Source organism: Silene latifolia, chromosome 3 (assembly GCF_048544455.1).
Source record: "Silene latifolia isolate original U9 population chromosome 3, ASM4854445v1, whole genome shotgun sequence".
Taxonomy (NCBI): Eukaryota; Viridiplantae; Streptophyta; class Magnoliopsida; order Caryophyllales; family Caryophyllaceae; genus Silene; species Silene latifolia.
The window spans coordinates 30,672,906-30,694,306 of record NC_133528.1 but is presented as its reverse complement, the minus strand read 5'-3'; the positions used below and the strand labels follow the sequence as shown (position 1 = coordinate 30,694,306).

Here is a 21,401-nt window from a genome sequence, read left to right as displayed (position 1 = left end):
CTGGTGTGCGGGGGTGTTACAGTGACTTTCCGTTGGTTACTTAACGAAAAAATTGATGGAATTCAAGTTCAGAGTCATGCTAAAAAAAATATATAAATGGAGTACAGGGTTACTACGTGTGTGCTTTGAATATATAAGGTTACCACGTAGAATCTGAATAAATACAAGGTTACCAAATAGAAAAACCCAAAATTAATTTAACGGTCGCGGCTGCATACCCCTTTGTCACTTCTCCCCTCTTCTTCTTTTCTTCTTTCTTGTTCCTCCTCCTTTGTCCCTAAGGTCATTTCGTTCTTCACAAACTAATATTTATGTATTTATGTTTCAGTTTTCAATTGCATTCTTGTTATTTGCACCAATTTGGCATTTGAGTATAGGTTTCGTATTATTTGCACATATTAAAGATGATATACTTTTTAGTTTGTTATATGTCTCACATTAAACATATAAACACTACAATTATCCTACATCGAAATATTAGCATAAGGTGGGGTGATCATATTATTATAAATAGAAGATATCCTTGGAACATAAGTATTATGATACAGTCTTTTGAGTCTCTCATGTCTTCAAGTATTGTCTTAGAGAGTTATTAAAAGTTTGTATTATTATATTTATCTTCATAACGTGAACACAAAATAATGTGGAGAATGTTTTAATGATTATAATATATATTTCCTATATTATGTATTCAGGCGATGTTTATGTTTTTTTATTATATAATATAACAACTTTTACATTTCATCTGACAAAAAAGTTTCATAAGAAAAATTATGAAAATTATATAATTAGATTCGTGTTAGAAAATGTTATCATTAGAGTATAGATTTCTTATCATTTGCACATATTTTAATTATGATAAAAAATAGAAAAAAAACGTATGCTCATTATTAACCAGGCTGGATGTCGAAAAAGGTCGAAAAACATGGTGTACGTTTTCTTAGTATGCTATTTGTCAATATTGAAAAATAATGTGATTGTGGAATAGTACAATATTGTCCCTCCGACATAGGGAAATTACAATAAGGTGGAGTGATCCTATAATTATAAATATGAGTCATCTTTGGAAGTAAGTGTCAACCCAAAATCTTTTGAGTCTGATCTCTAATAAGATTTTTTTGTCATTATCTCTATAATAGCGAAATTTATTTATTATTCGTTGTTCTCACATAAGGTGACCGAAGTTGTTTGGTTTCCTTTTAAAATCATGGAAATTGGAAAATCATGGGAAATGGCTAAATAGAGTCTTGTTTGGTTGCCTAATTTCCTATGGAACTCTAATTTCTACATAGGAGCTGTTTGCTTGATCAAGGAACTTAATGTTTCTAGGAAAATGCAGTTCATGGGAATTAAGTTCCCTCATCCAATTCAGGTGAATTTCGAAAAAGTGTTTAGTTGCTCATGTAGGAATTAAATTCCACAGGAACTTCCAATGACCAAGGGGGGAGTAGGTAAGCAACTTCCCACATCATGTAGGCATTGAAAGTTCTTGGGAAGTTCTAATTCCTACATTTTGTAAAATTTATGGCAACCAAACAATCCATGTTTTTCAAAATCATGAGATTTTCCAATGTCTATATTTTCTAAGTGGCAACCAAATGACCCCATAATGTAGGAAGTCAACCAAACAACATTTACACAATTCACGTGATTTTCAAATTCATATGAATTTAATCTTCCTAGGAAACGACCCTACCTAACCCGATAATATATGATCGGAACCCAAACTCGACCCGTTGACCCTTTTTTTGCCAGGTTTACGGCGCAAACGCACGAGCTCTAGTTAGGGATGAATATTGGGTTAGGTAATAAAGAGGCAACCCAAAAATTAATTTAACGGTCGCGGCTGATACTCTCCCTTCTCCCCTCTTCTTCTTTTCTTCTTTCTTGTTTCTCCTCCTTTGTCCCTAAGGTTAGTTCGTTCTTTACAAACTAATATTTATTTATTTATGTTTCAGTTTTCAATTTGCATTCTTGTTATTTGCACCAATTCGGCATTTGATTTCTAACTTATCAACATTTTTGGGGGTTAGGGTTTTCAATTTCCCTTGTTCACCGTTTACCTAAATCAGGGTTTTCCTGTATTTCCCTCTTTTAGATAATATACTCTCTTCATCACAATCAATATGAAAGGTAAACAAATGATTGGGGCTGACGGAGTTATAAACAACTTTTTAATTATATGAGCTATTTTTATTCTCTTAGTTGTTGTAATGGTTATTTGTCATTTGATAGATTTAGGAGCTTAAAACTTTCTATAGGAATTGTGGATATAATATAGCTAGTGGACGTTTTCTCGGTGGATTAGATTGAATTTGAGCTCAACATGGGACTGGCTGTTATTGTGATTAGTAGCGAGAGGATATGGTTCTGGAGGGAAATGCTTGGAGAAAATGTAATTTGATTTTTGTAATTGTTATTGTTGTTAAATTGAGTCAAGGTTGCCTAATTCGGCATGAATAAGCCACCTCCGATGCTTAATACGCTCTTACAGAGTGTTTGATATGTATAGTGTTAGTAAGCATCCTGAGTTCCTGACAGAATACACTTAGACTGATTTGTGGTTTGTGATTTGTGGGGTTTGAGTTAATCCGGTAAGTAGGTAGCCCGTGTTTCATTTTAGGGGGGTTTGATGGTAATGGAACTAGGAGATGAAACAATCGTAAGCTAGATGTGTATGGATTTTTTATCCTTCTAAAATATCCTTTTTGGCGAAGTTCATCAGGAACTCAGGATTGTGTGGTCAGCTTGTAATTTGAATTTGGGTGTTGTTTGTCAACGTCATAGTTTGGCATTAGATTTCAATCATGCGTATCGAGTGGTTTTTGTCAATCGGCTTTTATCCTGTTAATTGGAATTAAAAATTAGTTTTGATACTGGAAAAAGATGACGACTTTGCATTTATCTGTGTGGTCTTTCAGGTTCTATCCATCCTGGGAATTTGTTGTCTTTAGTGCTCCTTCCTTGACTTGCTCATTATTGTTGCAATTTTCCATGGCTCTAAGCATTATTTGATAGCAATATCTCATTTCTATTAATTTTTTTTTTCCTATTTCTCTTTCTCTGCGTCCATTGTGATATTACACTCTTCCTAATCGCTAGATAAATTTTGACCGGCCTTTGCTTGTTTGTCAAAAGTCTCTATCTGATTATCAGAACAAAGTTCATTGCTTCATTGTTTGCGGCTTTGTGCCTGTCGAGAATCACATCATCCTCATCCTCATCCTCATCATCCATCTTTTGTGCCTGTTTGTTAGTTCTTATTTCATTCAAGTTGCAAAATCCTTGGTGCCTTAGTCACGGCACAAATTCATATGAAATTCTAACTTTGCAACTCCTTTTGGCCGTCTCATTCTTTATGCCTTCCCACCTTTGTCTCCTTTGTTTTCGGGATGGACCTGGCTTCTGTCCTTTTCCACAGTTATTCCATAGGCTTGCCAGACTAAATAAACATAATGCCAAGGACAAGAGCAACAGCAGCAGCAGTTCCAAAGACAGAAACACCTGAGGAGACAAGCGAGCCAGGAAATGCTGTTGAAATAGAGAATGATATGGATGAAACCATAGAGGAAGAGGTTGAGTATGAAGAAGTGGAAGAGGAAATAGAGGTAGAGGAAGAGGTGGAAGAAGAGGAGGTGGAAGAAGAAGAAGAGGTGGAAGAGGAGGTGGAAGAGGAGGAGGAGGAGGAGGAGGAGGAAGAAGAAGAGGAAGAAGAGGAGGAAGAAGAAGAAGTTGGTGCTGGAAATGGTACAGGTATTAGTGTTGAGTCGAATGAGGGGGATGAGATGAAAAAGCATGCTGAGCTTCTCGAACTTCCTCCTCAGGGGTCCGAAGTATTCCTTGGTGGCATACCACAGGATGCTACCGAAGAAGAATTAAGGAGCTTTTGTGAATCTGTTGGGGAAGTCACGGAGGTGTGCTTCTGTTTATAGTTTTTTTTCTACTGTTTTGTTCATCCGCCATATAATGACAGTATGTTTATTTATAACCTGTAAGTACAGGTCAGGATAATGAAAGGCAAAGAGCCTGGTAAAAATAAAGGCTATGCATTTGTGATGTTTAGGACAAAGGACTTGGCCTCTAAAGCTATGGGAAAGTTGAATAATGTAGAACTGAAGGTAGCCTCTTAATCTTCGTCCTGCCATTTTCTTTTTAACTTGGTTGCATTATTTTTGAGTCATACTCAATGCTTGATTTTTAGGGCCTTGCATGAAAGACTATGTATTGCTCAATGAAGCATAAAAAGCTGTAGTATCCCCTATTTACTAAACGAATAGGTGATTCTACGTTTTTTCCCGCCTAAACTATATTAACTCCTATTTGGGCCTTTAATTTTGCATTCTACTAAACACATTGTGGGCCAAATCTGCAAGCTCAAAAAAATATAACTTAAAAAATAAGTATAACGTGCAAGGCCATATCTGCAAGCTCATAAGACAATCATTGTTATAATTAAATTATCTCATCCCCCATATAATAAAAAAAATATATTATGAAATGTTTTCCCTCCAAAAAGCACTTCCTTAATTAAGGAAACAAATAAAATTGATTTTCTTCCATTAAACCATTATCCTTTTATCATATTTTCTTTTAATCAAACTATAATTTTGTTATTAAACTCTAAAATATAACTATTGATTGAAATAAAATAAATTTGATATAAACCCATAAATTAAAGTGTTGCTGAATTTTTCATTTGAAACTTTTACTAATGATTGAGCACATAATTACCTATTTACCTATAGAAAATAAAACATAAGCTCCTAGCCTCCTTATAACTAAAACACACTAAAAATAAACTATTAGCTTATATGATGATTTTTTTTTGTGAGAAAATTTATAAATAGACATAATTAGTTTCGAGTTTAAAAAAAATCATTAAAACATACATTTACTTTTTTTCCTCCAATCAAAATACTTTGGCGTGAAATATGAAAATTAATAACGTATTGTTTTAACCTATAACTGAAACACACTAAGAATAACTACCCTCTATATACCGCGCATGCATTGCGCGGGATCTAAACTAGTTACTTATTAAGTGATTTGGTGGGACAAGGAAACAACACCACTTTTTTTTTTTTTTTAAACTTGGTCGGTCATGCTAATTAACTGATGATACAATTAGCAGTTTTTGAGCTTACTGTTAATGAGTTCTAAATCTTAGATCAATTGCTAAGATCAGTATACTTCTCATTTCAGGGTAAGAAAATAAAGTGTTCACCATCACAAGCTAAAAATAAGCTATTCGTTGGTAATATTCCCAAATCATGGGGAGAAAAGGACTTGAGGAAAGTTGTTTCAGAGGTCGGACCTGGTGTTAACGTAATTGAGCTTCTGAAGGTTTGTTTCATCAACTTTTTATGCATGTTGCATTTCATGAGTTAAACTGTTAAACTATAACATTAAAAGTTATCTGTCTCCAGGCAAGGAATTTCAAGCTCTCTTTCTTTCATAGTTCATTGGTTGTTGATATAGTTACCTCTATTATCGCAGGATCCACAAAATTCCAGTCGTAACCGTGGATTTGCGTTTATTGAGTATTATAATCATGCATGCGCTGAGTATTCAAGAGAGAAAATGTCTGATTCAATGTTTAAGCTTGGTGATAATTCTCCAACAGTTAGCTGGGCTGATCCCAAAAATGCTGCATCTTCTTCTTCTTCTTCTTCTACTGCGTCCCAGGTATAGTGTTCAAGGATTAATTTATGAGTCTTCTCAATTTTAAATACTGTAATCTTTTGTATTTGGAGGGGGTTTAAATGTGTGTCATCATATATCTTCTCTTAGCTTAACTGGTCTATGAGGTTAATATGTTTCTCGTTACGTTGGTAGGTTAAGGCAATCTATATCAAGAACTTGCCTAAAGATGTTACTGATGATAAGTTAAAGGATATTTTTGGGCAGCACGGGAAAATCACTAAGGTCGTGTTGCCACCAGCTAAGGCTGGACACGAAAACAGCAGATTTGGCTTTGTTCACTTTGCAGACAGGTCATGTGCTTTGAAAGCTCTTAAGACCACAGAGAGATACGAGTTAGATGGTAATACTGGATGTTTGTACATTTGGCCTCGCTATGTTCTCTAGTACTGTGGTAACTGGCAAATGCTTTTTACTAAAACGTTACATTTTTTTCTCATGTGATCTCCAGGCCAGGTTTTGGATTGCTCTCTAGCAAAGCCGCAGACTGATCAGAAATCGGTTGGGGGATCTAGTTCTCAAAAATCAGCTTTACTACCCAGTTATCCACCCCGAGTTGGCTATGGTATGGTCGCCGGTGCATATGGAGCTGTTGGTATGGGATATGGTACTCCAGGCCTAGCTCAAGTAAGTATCCAACTCTTATATACTGCTAGGCTGTTGATAAAGATTGCATACTCTTGCATCCGAATTCCACATCTCTGGAGTTCCTTGAGCTGCTATTATTTAAGCATGGATGTAAAGATAAAGTAATTAGAGACAATTCTGCAACTTTTAAATCCAATCCTCACAAGGAATTATCGTGTGTACTAGGATTTAAGTTCTTGTTTTGTTTTCTTTTAAGATATTGTTTGTCACCGTACTATCTTGTGCACTTCTATCATTAAGCACTCCTGAAGTGCTTGGCCTTGGATATAATTGTTGGACATGGGTAAGGAAACCGGTGCTGGACATGGAACTTGTTCAACTGTCTGCTTTATGTCTCTATGGAATCATCTGTGTGTCAGCGTTAGTTTTCAGGTCTAAGTACAAAGGATTCCTCTGTAGCATGTCTTCTTCAATTTTTCGTAAATTGTCGTTCCTTGAGTACTCAATTATTGTAAGCAATTGTGTCTGATTTAGTTGTAAATCCACTAAGGTATAAATCCTACTCAACTCACTTCCCTTTGACTAGTTGATTATTGGTCGTATTAGGGGATGCCTTTTCATGTGCTCACAGAGGCTCTCTGGAATTTCACTTTAATCTTCAGAGACGGACCTTGATAAGTAACTTCACACGTTTATTTCCCTTTGGGCGTTGATGTATCGCGATATCTTTTATCGATATACCTCACGGGCGATAAGATACATATCGACCATGATTTTGAACCATGGTTTGCACAGTCTTAGTCTATTCAGTCTTCAGTAGTTCACCTTCTTGTAATATGAGATCCCCCTGAGGCTTGAGCTCTTTGATTTTCTTTCAATTGAATATTTCAGGCATTTTCAATAGGTGCTGAACATTGTTGGGATGTTGGAGAAAGTTAGTTTTGTCTGTTTGCCTTGTCAGAACTAGAGGACTGATATTTTCTTTATATAAAATAAAATTGTTTTACATTCTCCTTAAATCTTTTAGAGTAATGGTAGACTGGTTATATTGGGCTCCAATAGGGTTATTACCCGAGCTTGAGATAATTGAAATTATGCCTGGGTGTTAACTGCAATAGTGCAGCTGTTTTGCATCATTGCTTCAGTCCACAAATATATAATTGGAAATCAATATACTGAAGTGGGAAAGATTTTACTGCAACTCCATAATTGAAGGCTAATGTGCATTTGATTTCCTTCTGTTTTGTTCTACCTCAATCCTAATGTATACACTTTTTTATTGGCAGCCACTGCTATATGGTGGCAGGGGACCTGCTGCTCCTGCTGGTATGGCGATGATGCCAATGCTTTTACCCGATGGAAGAATTGGATATGTATTGTAAGTTGAGCCATTTTGTTTTCTTTTTCGGGACATGTATGGCTTTTGGTGTTGCGCTTTTTTGTGCCCTTTTAGTATCTTCTCGTGCTTCTTTCACATACTGAATCAACTTGTGGTGGTGATTTCAAATGAAAATGCCAACGGTACAAACTGATTCAGTATTGGTAAGCAGAGGGTACAAACTGATTCAGTATTGCTTAGATTTCATATGTAAAAAATGTTTGTTATCGTCCCACAGGCAACAGCCAGGAATGCAACCACATGTGGCCCCCCAACAACATAGGGGTGGTGGTAGGGGCAGAGGGCGTGGTAATGGTGGTGGTCGAGGACGGAGCCGTTACAACCCATACTGAGACGCCTGCGGCTATAGTTGTGGTACAATCTAGGTAGGTGGTTGTCGAATAAACGGACGTTCTGTATCAATTTGCTATTTCTGAACTCTAATTAATCAAGCTGCTATAGATGTTTGACTTGAATTTGTCGGTCAGATTTCAATTTTGGATGCCGTGTCATAAATCATAATTATGTAAAGCAGCAGGATTGTTTTAGTGTTCTTTACCACAAGCCTTGCTTAAAACACACGGATACATGAAAATTGACTACTTTCATAGTTATAGGTCACCATGCGATTACCTTTGTTTCAAATTTATCGTCCCTATTTGATGACACTATCAGTGTATTTGTTAAATTTTGTTCATACGAGTATTTGATTTATTAAAATTAGTACTGCACCGATCTTTTTCTTGGTCATTTATTTACTTACCTCTGTTATCATTCATATGCATTTTATTGTATTAAAATACAAGTTATATCACCGGTATCGTAAACCCCCAGAACGGAGGGGAAGAATTAACTGCTTCTGCCAAACAGAAGCAAAAAATCTTAGAAGAATTGGAGGAAGATGAAACACCGTGGGGTTTCGACTCCACTGCCAAATACTTGAGAAAAATGTAACAATATCTCTGGCCAATACGGTTGTTTTTACGTTCACGATCATTCTGAGAAAGACAGCTGCGATATCTTTAGATGCGAGGCAGCTCTTGTGGCAGCTAGTTTATCATTATTTTGCAAATGTATGTGCCGTAAAGTTACTGTCACTGAGAATTGAATGGCTATATGACATATTGTCATGAACAAAAATTGAACTTCCAGTCAACATGACAGTCAAATACTTGAATCCTTGATCATGCACATCCGTCACAAAACGAACTACCAGCTTTACGCTCCAAAAAGGTAGACTTGGTAAACTACTAAAGTCCCAACACGGTCGTCGGTCGTTTTACTGCACAGCGCCTGTCCAAGATTCATCTCCACAGGGGATTTCAAGAACTCGTCAGCCAGCCGTTGGACAAGTGGTGTGATGGTGGAAGAGAGCATGTATGTAACCAGGTTACGACAGGTGCCAAGATGACAGCATCCAGACCACCGTCATCTTTAGTATTCCTAGGTGTGGGGCGCATCCTGGGAAGAACTCGGAGAATGCCGTGATTGGTACGGGCACCCTCAAAACTAACTCAAAAGAATAACAAATTCAAAGTATGTAGAGTTTGTACACCAAAAACATACTTCATGTGAACACCACACCTACTCGCTACTTCGGTTGTGCGACTCGATTACTAAACGTCTAAACCCCAAATGCTCTCTCTTTGAATATCAAAGTTTGCAATTCCTATTCATTTCTCAGCAGAGTATTTGGTAAAACACAAATTCTTATTTGTGACGGACACTTTTCGTCACAAGCTGCAAGTGGGAAAGTATGTAGGAGAGAGGCTCTGAGAGGTTACAAGCTTATAACGGTGACAAGCAAGACTTATTGTTGGTAAAAAAAGTTCTAGTAACTTCTAATAAAATTTTATTTTTGGTACAATATAAATAAAACTTAAAAGTACACTTTAGTTGCTAAAAGAAACACCTAGAATACTAGAATTAGTAAACACTATAATTTCCCTAGCCATGATAGAATTTAAATTATGGCAAGTTTCTTTTATACCAACCAAAATCTCTTGTACTATATAAACACATACACACCTCATAAAAAAAAAAGTATACATCAACATCAAAATCATATCGTCTTCATATATCTATCTAATATTTCGAAACGAAAATTACATAAATTTCGTTGCAGTACTTGAACGTAACAAAGAAGCAAGAAGATGAACAATAACATGAATGATCCACCTCTTTGTGCAACTGGATGCGGATTCTTTGGGAATCCCACCCAACACAATCTTTGTTCCAAGTGTTTCCGAGATTCTCTCAAGCAGGCTACCGTACAACAAGTACAACCTCCTAGTACTAGTACCAACAACAACAACAAGAAGGATGAACACAATGTGACAATGACGATGAAGATGAAGAAGAACAGGTGCGGTTCCTGCAAGAAACGGGTAGGGCTGACAGGTTTCGAGTGCAGGTGTGGAGAGGTGTACTGCGGGTCACACAGGTACCCTGAGATGCATTCTTGTCCGTTTGATTTCAAGGGAGTTCAACTTGAAGCTTTGTCCAAGACTTTATATGCTGAGGCCGAGTGCAAGGCTGATAAGCTTGATTATCGCTTGTGATTACTTATTATTATCATTTTAATCCAATTACGCTATTGATTCACATTTATATTACAGAGTATATGTTAATTACTTAATTTATTTGGTATATGTAAATGTGTTTCAGTAAAATTTTATTAGACTTTTTCGACAAATTCTTGAATAATCTTTTGAACTGTGAAGTTGCAAGCAATATTGAATATGATATCAAGTAGTTTTGGAAACCGATCAAATATATTCATGCGCATTAATTAAGCTTAAAAAAGTTACTATATGGTGAAAAGGAGGGAGTAGCAATTCATGAAGAAAGCGAATTAGCGAAGGGAAACATGTTTATTACGCTAGTAGCTATTCTAGCTATTGCTCGACTATTAGTTACAGTTATCTTTGTACCGAAAGAGCAATTAATTCAGTTCATACTTGAAGACCTTCCTGTCATTTAGAGGTTGAGTGGGTCGAGCGTTGTTCTTGTTTACATCACAGAGAGGAGCTTTCAGAGCTTCAATTTGTTCTTTTGAAATAGTTTTCACCTACATACATAAACAGTTTAGAATCTCATCAGGAATGTATAACTGTCGTTTTTTGATGCCACCAGAGTTAAACTCAGGAAGAACGAAGAAAGGTGATTTCACCTCGGTAAGGACACTCCAAAGAACATTCTCGTCACAGGGAGGAGTAGTGAGAGATCCATGATATCTGTAGTAATTGCGGGGCCACTTCCTCAAGAAGCTTGACTTAAATTCGGTGATGACAGTCCAAGTTGTATGGTTGCCTGGACATGGGGTTTTTGCAAGTTCCTTGAGTTGTGGCATCATCATGTTAATATAGGGACTCGGAGGACCATGCTTGAAGAGTACCCCCACAACTGCCCTGCTTCCATCTTTCGCGGTGTGTACTTGATGCAATTCCGCTGCATATCTTTATAACACGCTTCTTGTTACATTCTCGAAACAACATAATTTACAAAATTCGACAAGTTCAAAACACACTTACTGGACGCCATTAAGAAAGTGCTCTGAAGGAGCATGGAAATGGAACTGTGCCAACTTGTATGTCTTTCCGTCTATCTTCAATCCTCCTTTTCTCCCGGGAAACAAGACCCCGATTACAGTACCTTGTGTAGAGAGAGTAGCATTTTTGACAGTATAGTCTCTTTCAAGGGTTTCCAAGGTGTTGTTCACCACGACTTCATAGGTATTGATATCGATTGGCGACTGCCTGTCACCCTTTGAGCATGCTGCAAAACTCGGGTCTTTACTTCCCCATTCATCCACTTCTCCGTAATTGAAGCCTGGAACTGGACCTTCCTTGCTTTCATCTTCCTGCCATTGCTTCCCTTTCCCTATATTTTCGATCAAAATTTATTACATACGTACTCATATATATGTTTACATAAAACTCGAAATTAGAGCAAATAAAAATGGCAATACCTGAGGCAACAACAATGCCAAACAGCCCCAAGATTAAGACGACGGTGATAGAAGATGAAGCCATTGATATAAAAAAAAAAAAAAGGAGAGATTTCTGTACTTTTATTATTCACAACTTAGAATAATATCCTGCAAAACTTAATTTTAGGAGCTTTACTTTTGCTGCTTTCAACATATTCTGTACCACCTGTATTTTTAGTTGGTTTCCACCCTAAATTTAGCTATGCATTTCCCTTGAATATCTATGCACCAATGGTTTGTCTATGCACCTCAAATTAAATGATAAAAATACATTAAAATTTAACTGAAAGAAAGTACATAACCTAAGCTTAATTTATCTCTCATTACTTGAAAGTCTACAGGTTGTAGATAACGCGGCCTGCATACCCTCAACACCCCACCTGAGACTCGAGTTACCCGACCCTTCTTTGTTGATACATTAAAATTCAAAACCTTCTTTGGACTAGTCCTGTATTTGACTCAACCTTACTGACCAGCTCAGTACTTCACCTGTCAAAGCTTACAACAACATTACCTCAGCGCCTCAAGTGTTCCTCAAATGGCGGGGGATTGAGAAAAGCCAGAGTAGGCGAGCCGAATGGTTTTTTTTAAACACAGCTGCCGATGCTTCGTGGGAACCTATTCCCAGGGCCACTGTCCTAATCAAAAGATAGGAGAGCACCCCCTAGCTGGAATAGACCAGACTGTAGCACACCTAGCGGTTTAAGCTTGACCAGCAGCAGCAGTGCGGAATTGACTTTCTCATCCGGTGAAGCAGCCTGAAGGACGACCCTTCTTTGCAATTCTGCTAAATGAAGCCTGCTATAACAGGCTTATATCCTATCTGCTCTTGGCAAAAAAGATAAAAATAAAATAAAAGGCACCTCAGTGCCTAATGCTCAGAGATGCCATGCTCCAAAAAGGTCCCCTATTTCCTCGAAAGCACTTGGGCTACGCCCCTATTATTGTTACTCTATTAATTGCAATGAACTCGTATTCATTGTATTTCGAGTTAGCAACATCCATACCTTTTCATTTCCTTCACTTGAGGTCGGAAAAAAAAATCGGAATTAAAAATCCCGGAAAAAAGGAGGGTCATGGCTTAGGGGAAAGATGTCAGAGTAAAAGTTATTTTGGAATATAATAGTTGTGTTCGAAAGAGTGTTGATCCCGTCTTCAAGCGTCCCCTTGGCTGCTCGTCATGAAGGGCACAGTACCTCCTGCTCACCCTCCACTGCTGCTTCGCACACACATCTCAGCACAATGGAGCTTGTAACCCACCTGCTTTCCAGTCAATTTGACACACATGGGAGTAAGGGGATGGTAAGCAGTCTTATACCTTTGTGTTGTTAACGCATAGGTGGTTACCTGATGACCAAAATGATTATTTTTTTTTTTCGAGAATAATGAGACTTTGGCCCCCATTGAAATGGAAGCATCACTGGTCAAGGCTTCTAAGTGAAAAATAAAATAAAAAATTTATTGGCTCCTTGTGCAATTTATTGAGAGGATCTCCATTCCAAGTATCAGATGCAACAATTCTGTTACTCTTTACGAATGCTCAAGCTATATATATATATATACCATCAATGGTACAAAGATACATTTGTGCGTGTATGCCATCGTCAAACTTTGATAATTACATATGAACTACATGATTTTCCAGCTAATTATTAATTGATGCACCTTGACAAAGCTCATAAACCTAACAATAGTGCATATGCATTGTCGTAGGTCATTTTATCGATTACATATTACCCAGAACCTGAGAACATAAATTGTGAGGCGGCTAAAGAGCATATGTTGCTTTTAGGTAATCCACAATGTCTGCACTTTCAAACATTTGCACTCCAGTATTTGGATCTTCCAAATAAGGCACCTGTGTAGATTACTGTCACTACTACTGTAATTTCACACACAAGAAAGAAAGACTAGTGAACAAAAATATCGGTTAGATTACCTGAAAATTACCAACTCGTGCAAAAAGTTCCTGTCTTTTAGGGCTGCCACGTGCACAGCTGCAAAGTAGGAGTCTAAGAGCTTAGCAAAGCAATAACATGATATTAAAGATGATCGAGAACCAGAATACACGGCTGGAAAAAAAAAACATAAGTTCTGAAACTAAAATCACAGTTCTGCTTCGCAAATCTCCACTTATCAAATTGACTATTTATGATTTTACTTTATTCTTACAGAGAACGCTCTAGGTGACGTCAAATGAGGAAATGTAATTTACGAACATGAACCGCTGTCGATTCATATGTAATATTTGCCAAGCCATAAAGCTATGACCGGACCTGTACATAAAAAACATACTCCATACTAGATTTCAAGACAAAAGAAAAAGTTTCAGATATAGTAATAACAAACTATTAAAAAGGTGAAACACTCAAACCTAATCTTAAAACCCTACCCTTTCAACTTAAATTCCAACCTTTATCGCAAAGTCCCATAGGAGTTTGTCATGTACAAGATTTTGTGCATCATTCAAACAAAAGCAAAAGCTGGTGTTGGGTCTGAACTACTTAGGGGTAAAGAGTGTATATCTTGACCTCGGTTATTCTTGAAAGAAAATGGCAGTCTGATACCTTAGTAGGATAATGAATGACACAGACACTCTGGAAGTCTGTCGCCACAAGAAGAAAGAGAGGGTAGCCCCGATGATGTAAATCAGGCATATTCAATTATTCAGCCACACAGACAAGCACCAGATATAAAAACATAAATTGCTAGCTTCAGCTCTTGTATGGTTGTATCCAAAGTACAGAGTAAAACACAACAATATGGATGAAGCGCAATGTACATCATGTACTCCTTTTACATACGTCGATCTCACATTTTCAGAGGTCCCTTCAATCTCTAACCATTTTTTTCCATATATAAAGTACTCCGTATAAATCATGGAAGTAAGTTTTGCAAAGAATCTAGTAACTATACGAGTACCTGCGTTGGATGTGTGGCAACTCCAACTCTACGAGTACCTCACGTACAACTTTGCAGAAGGGAGAACCCTGAAGTGATATATAACATAGCTTAGACTCTGATTTAAGACAACAAAAAGGGGGCAAGACAGTTAACCTCCAATATTACCTCATATGCCCATAGCGTAAGTGGCTCTGGGGGCATTTTTGCAGGTGTATAAGATGACCCCTGAAAAATATTGAAAAGATCAAAGAAAAAAAAAATCAGTAAAAAAAGATCGAATACTTTGTGATCAGGAATTAAGGATTGCAGAAATCAACTAACCCGGCCCATACGCCCAATCATAGCAAAACCTTCCGTCAGAGTCTGCACAAGACCACATTATCAAATGAACCAGCAATTGAGGCATTTAAATAACAGCAACTGCTCAATTGCCAGGGGATATTTCCCATATAACCCACATACTAACCGTTAGTAGACCTAATGACAACAAGAGAGGGACTTGACCATCACCTGCAAAAGAAACATTAAAATCAGGAACATGTCCAGAATCCTGACTGAGTAATGTACTTGTAGCTATAACAGTATAGATGGAAGAGACATTTACGCACTGAACAAGAGATCATGAAATCATCTTAACAAAGTGCCTTTATAAGAAGGCTTATTAGAAAATTCTATATCACCTTTCCATTGAAGCAACGGATATTCACAGTTGAAACTAGAGCAGATAAGGACATAAGGTTATTATGATTTCCTACCTGATGAATATAACAGCGAGAACATTAACAAAGTCAAGACCAAATAACAAAGGGTTTAGGTAACATGAACACTTGAAGGAATTCAAAGACCTAAAAGGCAGTTAGATCAGATAAAATAGCAAATGAAAGATTAAGAGATACACAAACAGAGGCAATGAGGCATACAAACAAAGAGAGTAAGAAAGCAGAAAGTCAAGGGCAAAAGAAGAGATTTTGATAAAAACTGTAAGTATACTTACTCAAGCACAATCATTCACACGAAATTTATCCCTCCACTAGGCCATACCCAAACTCATGCTTTCATTTACCGTCAACTAAACCCATAACATCCTCGATCATCCTCATGCCCCTCATGGAACACTCCCCATTTCTCTGATTCTACAAATATATGCTTTTCTAGTAGGTCAAAGTTTTGACAAGTTGCTTTCGTTGATGAAGGAAGAGATGTTGATTTGATATGTGAACTAGTAATGAGGAGAATAACATACACCTTACAAACTAAGGGTGAAAAATACAAATTCGGGTAAACAAATGCGTTCACGTGTAAGGAAAATTATTATCAAGAGATGGTAGCAGGAATCTTATTTTTAAGAAAGTTGAACATTTGTGTTCCAACTTCCAAGACAAAAACATCCTAACAGTTCAATAATACACCTAGAGCAAAGGAATATCCCAGACAAGTTTTCCAACCATCAGTGTATGACTCAGAACTCCAATAATTCATAGAAACAAATACATTCTGGAACTTCCTTGCTAGTTCTTTCACCCTTGCATGCATAATCATCTCCAGATTTGAAATACATGCTGCCTGGACGTGCCTATTCATTCACCTTTCGAGGTTTTAAAGGATGAAATTTCGACAAATAAATACACGTAATTTTTGATTTTTTCGTATCAAGGTTTTCACATTGCTTTTAATTTCATACTTCTGTGATTATTAAAAGTATTCAAAAACTATTATGATGGAGAACGTAATAAATCCTTCAAACAATGGAATAAAAAAGGACACCCCTGTGAGCATAAAATTTCAGCTAACAGATTTAATCTTGGTGTAATGGTAAATTGGTAATTAAATACATAGAATCAGCAGGAAGTCACAAACCATATTTGTTAACCAAGTACTTGATAATGTCATCTGATTCATACATTGCAACACCGGTGTTTGGATCTACCTGCAATCAGTTACTCGTATCAGCCCTTATATTTTAACAAGTTATCATGCATGGAGTATAAGCTATGACAGGGGAACCGAAGTTGATTGGCCTAACTCGAAAAACTAATTCGACCTACAAGAGACATAAAACAAACAAAACTATCTGAATATAAAAATTGAATTGAGATGTGAAACCTGCACCTAATATTACTGGGAAAAAAAATAGAATGAAGATTCAACAGAAGAGAACTGGCATAAAATGCATACACTCGAGCTCAGCTACCACAGTACCACCTGTTCAACAAGTCTCAACTTTCAAGTGATGTCACAACTCACAACACTCGGCTTATCTAGAGCCCACTAAAGGCACGACCCTCAGCAGAAAAAAAGGAACTTTACGTAGTTAGTACATTGCCTATGCTAATTATCTTTTCTAGGTGGACTTCCAGTTCACCAAAACTAGCACAACAAATTTATTAACAATTTATGAGGTCTAAATTTAACTTTAGTAATAGAACAGCAACAAGAAATCAGATATCTGACAGGTACGGGACCCAGATAAACTCAATCAAAGAAATTTACAACAAGAAAAAACCCCCACAATAAAACCCAATTTCGGTGAAAAGAGTCGAAGAACAATGAATGCACATCATGTAGATTAAATAACTAACAAAGGACTAGTGGTGCTGCCAAACCATGTAAGGAAACTGCTTCTTTCCGCCAATCTGAGAAGCTCTTGGACGAAAGTTTGGACCATTTCTAGGACAAGGATAGTAGAGGACATCAATATCCAACACTGATACAATTTCTCTGACCTGGTTTCATATAGAAGCGTCAATTAACAAGTGATGAAAAAGGACTGTAAATTAGAAAACAAAAGAAACCATTTATATGAAACTAAATCACATCAATGAATGGCATTCACATACATTGGAAGAAAGAAAAAAAGAACTATAAAACAGTCATTAATAAGCTTGGTTATGAAGTGCGTCATGCAGATTCAACATCACAATGATATAGAAAAATATAGAATGGTTGGCAAGAGTTCAAGTACCTTTCTGCAGAACGGGCAACTGAGGTATTCATGTCCATTGCAAGCCATGAGCAACATGCCAAGAATTACTATGGTTAGTCATATGCAAAGTAAAAATGACGAAATTAAAGCAAGAAACTGCTGTATGCTGAAACCTAGAAAGAGAGAAATTGAGTTCCATCTTCTGCACCTTTCAAACTCATATATTTCAATGGGTTTTTCAGGACGTGGACCTAACTTCGAGCTCTCCTTCACCGTCAAACCTTATACAAGTAATTAGGAACAAATTCAAACACCAATGAGCAGAGGCATTCAAGAACAATAGCTAACTTGAAATTAACAATATTGTATGGTGTAATTTTGAAGTACAAACTTGAACCTCATATTTAAAGTACACTACCACAATGTGACATGGTTGCAATCAAAAACAATGGAAATAACTTAAATAAGATAATAATCATAGAACCATAAGAAAAATATCTCAATTCTCAACCCCAGCAAGAACTTTATCAGTCTCCTAGTGAATGTCAATTCAGGAAGATCTAAGATATATGCAGCCTTCCGCTATGTCCACAAAATATTTAAATAATATACTCCCTCTGTATAATAAAAAGGTCAATTTTGACTGTATATATGCTAAAATATATAAGAACAATTTAATATGATACTAAACTATTTACATCTTCTACCAAAATACCTTTCACAATATTAAATTTCTTATAAAAAAAACTTAATATATAGATGCGAATAAAATATGATCAAAGATCATCTTGAAACTGCGTAGAAGGGAAGTAACAAACAGAAGGAACCAAAGTAAGCAAGCACACAGGAAGACCAGAGAAGATGGAAAATCCGACAGATATTGACAACTGAAAACAAATTACCAGCAAAATCTAGAGCATATTGGCCGGGTGGAATTTCCTCCTTCGACACAAAAGATGCTGAATACCTGTCAAAGTGCGTCTTGAGTAAGAGTACATCTTACTATCTTAGTACAACCTTGTGCTCAAGATAATAAGACCCTTCAAGTCAGGAGTCTAGAATCTCCTAATTCCAAAATCTATATATGTCATGCTAAGAAATAAAAAATAGTGGAAAGGGTTGTGGAGGAGGGGGGATGCAGGAATGACCCAAAAGTTGACTTTTAGAAAACCATTACACGTATAAATGGTAGAGAAAGAAAACATCAGAATTTGGAAGAGGCACTTTCCCTTATGTATAAACCAAATCCATCCAAAGTTTGGAAATATTTGAAAGGAAAATGGTCTTTCTTGTTAGGTTGCTGGATTCAAGCCGTCTTCCCTCGCTCATTAACTTTTATTGGCTTTATCATCCAAAGGGGGGACTGATTGACTGAACCATTTATTTTCCCTCTGCTTCTCTCAATGCAATCAAAGTTTTGGTTTGCTTCATGCAAATCGGTACTTCTAAATTTCTTGTATTTATCTAAGACACGCTTGTTGTTACTCGAAAGCATTAAATCATCTTAATGACAATACTCTAGCTAGTAGCTAACCAAGCTATTGCTTTCTTCCCTTTTCCCACAGCATATTTATCATCGAAACTATCACACTTGCTACTGAAGAAAGTAAATTGAATAGGCATACAAGGAAAATAGTTCCAAAGTATTCATTATCCATTAATTCTATAATTCTATATTAGGATGATTTAAAGCAACAAAATGGTTCACTAAATCGGCTCCACTTTGAGACGATGCCATTTTGGATCATCTAGAGACAAACCTTCTCTCTAGCTAACACAAGTATAAGACAGGTGCAAAAGTACATCTGACTCTCCTTACCCTGCAATTTACGCGCTAGAGTAAATTGTATAAGATTGCGTACGTCCGACTCTCCTTACCCTCTAACTTGGGAGTCTTTGATGCACCAGAGAAACAGTATATATAATTGGCATTACTACCCAATTTAGCAATTATTACTCCCTCTATTCTCAATCATTTATTTGTCTTTGATTAAAATAACCATCACAAAGAATTAAAAAAAAATAAACAAATGACCGGGACGGAGGGAGTAATTGGTTAAGAAATACAAAGAAGAAAGTATACCCATTCACAAAAACGCCGGTGCCGAGTCGAAACAAGAGAGAAAGCGAAGCGCCAAGAATATCAAGTGTCCTATCGGGTCTAATTCCGAACCGTTTGGGAGTCGGCGGCTTGAAATTGGGCGGGGGAGAAAAGGTAGGCTTGGTAGCTGAGTCATCTTTTGAAATACTAGAATCAAGTGTTTGCGACGCTTTTATACTAACTCCTACTTTCGGCATTTTCCGGAAATACTGTGGCTTTAGTGACGGAATTGGAGTGAAACTCAGAGCTCCGGCCATGGCTTCCCCCCCTCAATTTTAACGGAGATGTAATCGGGTGTTGGTGTTTTAATAAGTTTGTCTAGTGTACTGTATCCTTACGTTTGTGGTCACAGAGTCTAGTACGAATCCACACTTCACAAGTCACAACACTAGAGGTACCAACTTCACGTAGTCGACAAGTGCTATGTTTTTTTTAAGGATTATTTAACATAAATACTCCACACTATAGGCGTCCTTCTCATAATACTCCAAACTATATTTTAACTCGGAATAAACCTAACTTTGTGTACCATCTTTTCAAAATAGAATCGAATGACCGATTACCTGATCAGCCGGTAATTGTCATTTTACTTTTTTTTTTTAATAATAACAAATTTATTACTTCATCATAACTCCTAATTAATGTCTTCTAAGTTCTACCCTTGTGTGTCTTTGTGTCTTCTGAACACAAAATTAACAAATAGAGACGTTCATTTTGGTGTATCCATGTGACTTGTCCACATCAATCCGCCACCTTCCCTAACTACTGCAACACAGCTCATCCTCAGCGGCGTATTAGCATACTCGTTGCACTGTTTCCGACGTGTCATCAAACATCACGGACTCCTTTGACCTCATATCATTCTCACCTCACCAACCCAAGACAACGGCGGCGCAACTAATCGACGGCTGACATCGACATTTATCCCCACCATGGCAAGCACGCACCTACCTTGAAAATCTATCCCCAACCTCCAAAAACCCTAATTGCCACCACCACCACACCGGTGGACCACTTCTCGCATAATAAAGTCCCCCATACCCTGCAATACTTTCCGACAATGATGGAACCCGAACCCGAACCCGAACCCGAACCCATAATAGAAAACTTATGATTATAATTGAAATTATCCCTAAACTTCCCCAATCTCTTAGCTTTACTCAGAAAAAAAGATGAAGACGACAACGAAGAAGAAGTATTAATAGGAAAAATTGTGGGTTTAGAATTGGGGAATTAGATATTCATGGGCATAATTGATTGAAGATGCGAGAGAGAAGAGGAAAAGGGAAGACGGTAGGTTTTTTATAGGCTTGAGTAGTTGTGGTGGGAGAGGTGTGAGTAGTGTCGGTGGTGAGGTGTGACTTGTGAATAGTGAGTGGGGGCTGCTTGATTGAGGATGGAATTGAATCAGTGGAAATAAGGGTAAGTAGAGGTGGCCAACTGCACGGGTCAGCCCGGCCCGGCCCGGCCCGGACCGCTATTCGGGCTAGTTCAGCACACGGCCCGGCCAAGCCCGGCCAAGCCCGCCAAGCCCGCATGCCTATCCTGGCCTGGCCCGGGTCATGAAAGCACAGCCCGGCCCGCCTCCTGACCCGCCTAAAAAAAAAAAAAAGAAAAAAAAGAAATCTGTACACTTAGTTGGAAGAGGCGTGCGCTAAAATATTCCAAAATTTTGAAATCTGTACATTTAAAGTTGGCAGGCCCCGCCAAATCCCAAATCACCAAATATTCCCAAATTTCCAAATTTTTGAAATCTGTACACTTAGTTAATTCATTGTACCTAGACACCTAGTATTATAGTGATAAATCTTGTTCA

At 37.3% G+C, this 21,401-nt stretch overlaps 4 protein-coding genes across 7 annotated transcripts; 2 read left to right on the top strand and 2 right to left on the bottom strand.

Moving 5' to 3' along the window:
• Positions 1-219: 219 nt before the first annotated feature.
• Positions 220-8,416, top strand: LOC141647491 (heterogeneous nuclear ribonucleoprotein Q). 3 transcript variants are annotated; one of them, XM_074455702.1, is made up of 9 exons: positions 220-282; positions 3,422-3,914; positions 4,002-4,118; positions 5,203-5,343; positions 5,497-5,685; positions 5,836-6,043; positions 6,152-6,327; positions 7,575-7,666; positions 7,905-8,416. In XM_074455702.1, exons 2-9 carry the CDS (start codon positions 3,456-3,458, stop codon positions 8,017-8,019), a joined length of 1,497 nt encoding a protein of 498 aa, XP_074311803.1. In that variant the 5' UTR covers positions 220-282; positions 3,422-3,455; the 3' UTR covers positions 8,020-8,416. The 3 variants fall into 3 exon arrangements, with proteins under 3 accessions (XP_074311803.1, XP_074311802.1, XP_074311804.1); XM_074455701.1 differs by lacking the exon at positions 220-282 and adding an exon at positions 1,801-1,912; XM_074455703.1 differs by lacking the exon at positions 220-282 and adding an exon at positions 1,806-1,912 and having other exon boundaries at positions 2,922-3,914.
• Positions 8,417-9,725: 1,309 nt separating this feature from the next.
• Positions 9,726-10,284, top strand: LOC141647490 (zinc finger A20 and AN1 domain-containing stress-associated protein 1-like). The gene has a single exon (XM_074455700.1). The coding sequence runs from the start codon at positions 9,820-9,822 to the stop codon at positions 10,225-10,227; it is 408 nt and encodes a 135-aa protein (XP_074311801.1). The 5' UTR covers positions 9,726-9,819; the 3' UTR covers positions 10,228-10,284.
• Positions 10,285-10,421: 137 nt separating this feature from the next.
• On the bottom strand, positions 10,422-11,806 carry LOC141647489 (alpha carbonic anhydrase 1, chloroplastic-like). The gene is made up of 4 exons (XM_074455699.1): positions 11,637-11,806; positions 11,200-11,548; positions 10,839-11,124; positions 10,422-10,736 (listed from the first exon to the last, which is right to left on the bottom strand). Exons 1-4 carry the CDS (start codon positions 11,698-11,700, stop codon positions 10,611-10,613), a joined length of 825 nt encoding a protein of 274 aa, XP_074311800.1. The 5' UTR covers positions 11,701-11,806; the 3' UTR covers positions 10,422-10,610.
• A 1,380-nt stretch (positions 11,807-13,186) lies between these two features.
• Positions 13,187-19,970, bottom strand: LOC141647488 (uncharacterized). 2 transcript variants are annotated; one of them, XM_074455697.1, is made up of 12 exons: positions 19,568-19,970; positions 18,387-18,451; positions 17,693-17,765; positions 17,524-17,542; positions 17,165-17,284; positions 16,419-16,488; positions 15,028-15,071; positions 14,883-14,924; positions 14,727-14,786; positions 14,580-14,647; positions 13,597-13,654; positions 13,187-13,515 (listed from the first exon to the last, which is right to left on the bottom strand). In XM_074455697.1, exons 1-12 carry the CDS (start codon positions 19,840-19,842, stop codon positions 13,426-13,428), a joined length of 984 nt encoding a protein of 327 aa, XP_074311798.1. In that variant the 5' UTR covers positions 19,843-19,970; the 3' UTR covers positions 13,187-13,425. The 2 variants fall into 2 exon arrangements, with proteins under 2 accessions (XP_074311798.1, XP_074311799.1); XM_074455698.1 differs by having other exon boundaries at positions 13,187-13,527; positions 19,568-19,952.
• Between the last annotated feature and the right edge of the window lie 1,431 nt (positions 19,971-21,401).